The 1,758-nt window shown below is 66.2% G+C and overlaps 1 protein-coding gene across 1 annotated transcript in view; it reads left to right on the top strand.

Moving 5' to 3' along the window:
- Positions 1-1,758, top strand: part of LOC103759787 (prolow-density lipoprotein receptor-related protein 1) — a gene marked incomplete at its 3' end in the record, with an annotated part of 66,169 nt that overhangs the window by 51,715 nt on the left and 12,696 nt on the right. Inside the window, exons 24-27 of the mRNA XM_029958181.1 lie at positions 373-522; positions 792-926; positions 1,372-1,488; positions 1,678-1,758. The exon at positions 1,678-1,758 is cut by the window's right edge and continues 33 nt beyond it. Of these exons, the coding sequence (XP_029814041.1) occupies positions 373-522; positions 792-926; positions 1,372-1,488; positions 1,678-1,758 (483 nt within the window). The remainder of the gene's footprint in view (positions 1-372; positions 523-791; positions 927-1,371; positions 1,489-1,677) is intronic.

Below are 1,758 nucleotides of genomic sequence, written 5' to 3'. Positions count from 1 at the left end.
GCTCTGGGGAGGCTCCTGCCCTCGGTGCTCGTGGTGGGGACCTGGGTCTTTGGGATCTGTGCTGGCTTGGGAAGGGAGGAGGGCCCTGCTCCCGTCCCACAGCCCCGGCGCTCCTGCCACCTGAGGCAGCCCCAGCCCACCACTGCAGCCCCCCCGTGCCGTGCTCGGCACCCACCATCCACCACCCCCCAGTCCTGGAACCTCAGGGCACATGTGGGGCAGCCAGCTGGGTGCTGTGTGGAGAGGGACAGGCGCTGGGGGCAGCGGGAGCTGGACCAGGGGCTCCTGCTGTGGGTCCTGCTGTGGGTCCTGCTGTGGGTCCTGCTGTGGGTCCTGCTGTGTCACCGGGGCTCCTGCCGTGGTTCCTCGCAGCCGCCACCGACTGCAGCAGCTACTTCAAGCTGGGGGTGAAGGGCACCACGTTCCAGAAGTGCGAGCACACCTCGCTGTGCTACGCGCCCAGCTGGGTGTGCGACGGCGCCAACGACTGCGGGGACTACTCTGACGAGCGCAACTGCCCCGGTGAGAGAGGGAGGGGAGAGGGACCGGGGGGACCAGGGGTGTGGTGCTGACCCTCCAGCTGGCTGCGACCCTCTGGGGTCTGTTTGGGCCACGGGGGCTCTGTTTGCCCACCGGGATGGTTTGTCCTGTGCCCTCGCAGCTCCTGCCTGGAGGGTGCCGGGGTGTGCCGGGGTGTGGGACCTCGGGGGGGTTTTTGGGGGAGGAATCCTTCGGCTCTGAGTCAGGGGGAGGCAGGATGTGGCCACGCTGATGTTCTCCTCACACACCAGGCGCGAGGAAGCCCAAGTGTCCAGCCAACTACTTCGCCTGCCCGAGCGGGAGGTGCATCCCCATGACCTGGACCTGCGACAAGGAGGACGACTGCGAGAACGGCGAGGACGAGACCCACTGCAGTGAGCGGCAGGGTGGGGAGAGCCACGACTCGGGCCCTGGCACGGGTGGTGGGGCTGGAGGGTGGGCAGGGCCCTCTTCTCTCCCTGACATCCCTTTGCCAAAGGCCCGGCCCCAGATTCTTCCCCTCCCGTGGTCTCACTCGCACCCCGGGGCTTTTAGCTGTGACCGGTGTGAATGGCCTCGTGTGCTGGTTTGCTCAGTGCACACACAGGTGTCTGTGACCTGTTTGAACGTGGCCAGTGAGGGCTCCCTTCAGCTCCAGTTTTGCTTCCAACCTCTCTGTTAAAGCCCCAAACAGTGCTCAGGAACTGGGGAACCTCCCCAGCTCCAGGGCAGGGAGTCCCAGTCCAGCACCCCTCTGGGCTCCCAGAACCTGTCTGGCCCCGCCTGGCCGTGCTCTGCTGCCATCTCCTCCCCTTATCACCTCGCTCTGATCCCCCTCTTCTCCTCCCCCAGACAAGTTCTGCTACCCTGTGCAGTTTGAGTGCAACAACCACCGCTGCATCTCCAAGCTCTGGGTGTGTGATGGGGCTGATGACTGCGGGGATGGCTCTGACGAGGACAGTCGCTGCCGTGAGTCTGCCCCAGCCCTTCTCCCCCTTCTCAGTCCCTGCCTGCTCCACTGCTGTGGTCCCGCAGCTGTGTTCCTGCCTTTGCCCATCCCTTTCCCACCCTGAACTCTGGATCTTGGGGCTCCCTGGAGATGTGCCGGCCCTCCAGCAGTGGGGTGACCAGGCTCCTTCCTGCTCCTCCCTTCCCCAGGGCTGACCACCTGCAGCTCGGGGTCCTTCCAGTGCCCGGGCACCTACGTGTGCGTGCCGGAGCGCTGGCTCTGCGACGGGG

Source organism: Manacus vitellinus, unplaced genomic scaffold (assembly GCF_001715985.3).
Source record: "Manacus vitellinus isolate BGI_N305 unplaced genomic scaffold, ASM171598v3 scaffold_148_pilon, whole genome shotgun sequence".
Lineage (NCBI taxonomy): Eukaryota > Metazoa > Chordata > Aves > Passeriformes > Pipridae > Manacus > Manacus vitellinus.
The sequence above is the reverse complement of the archived record's forward strand: the minus strand, read 5'-3'. Positions and strand labels throughout refer to the sequence as shown.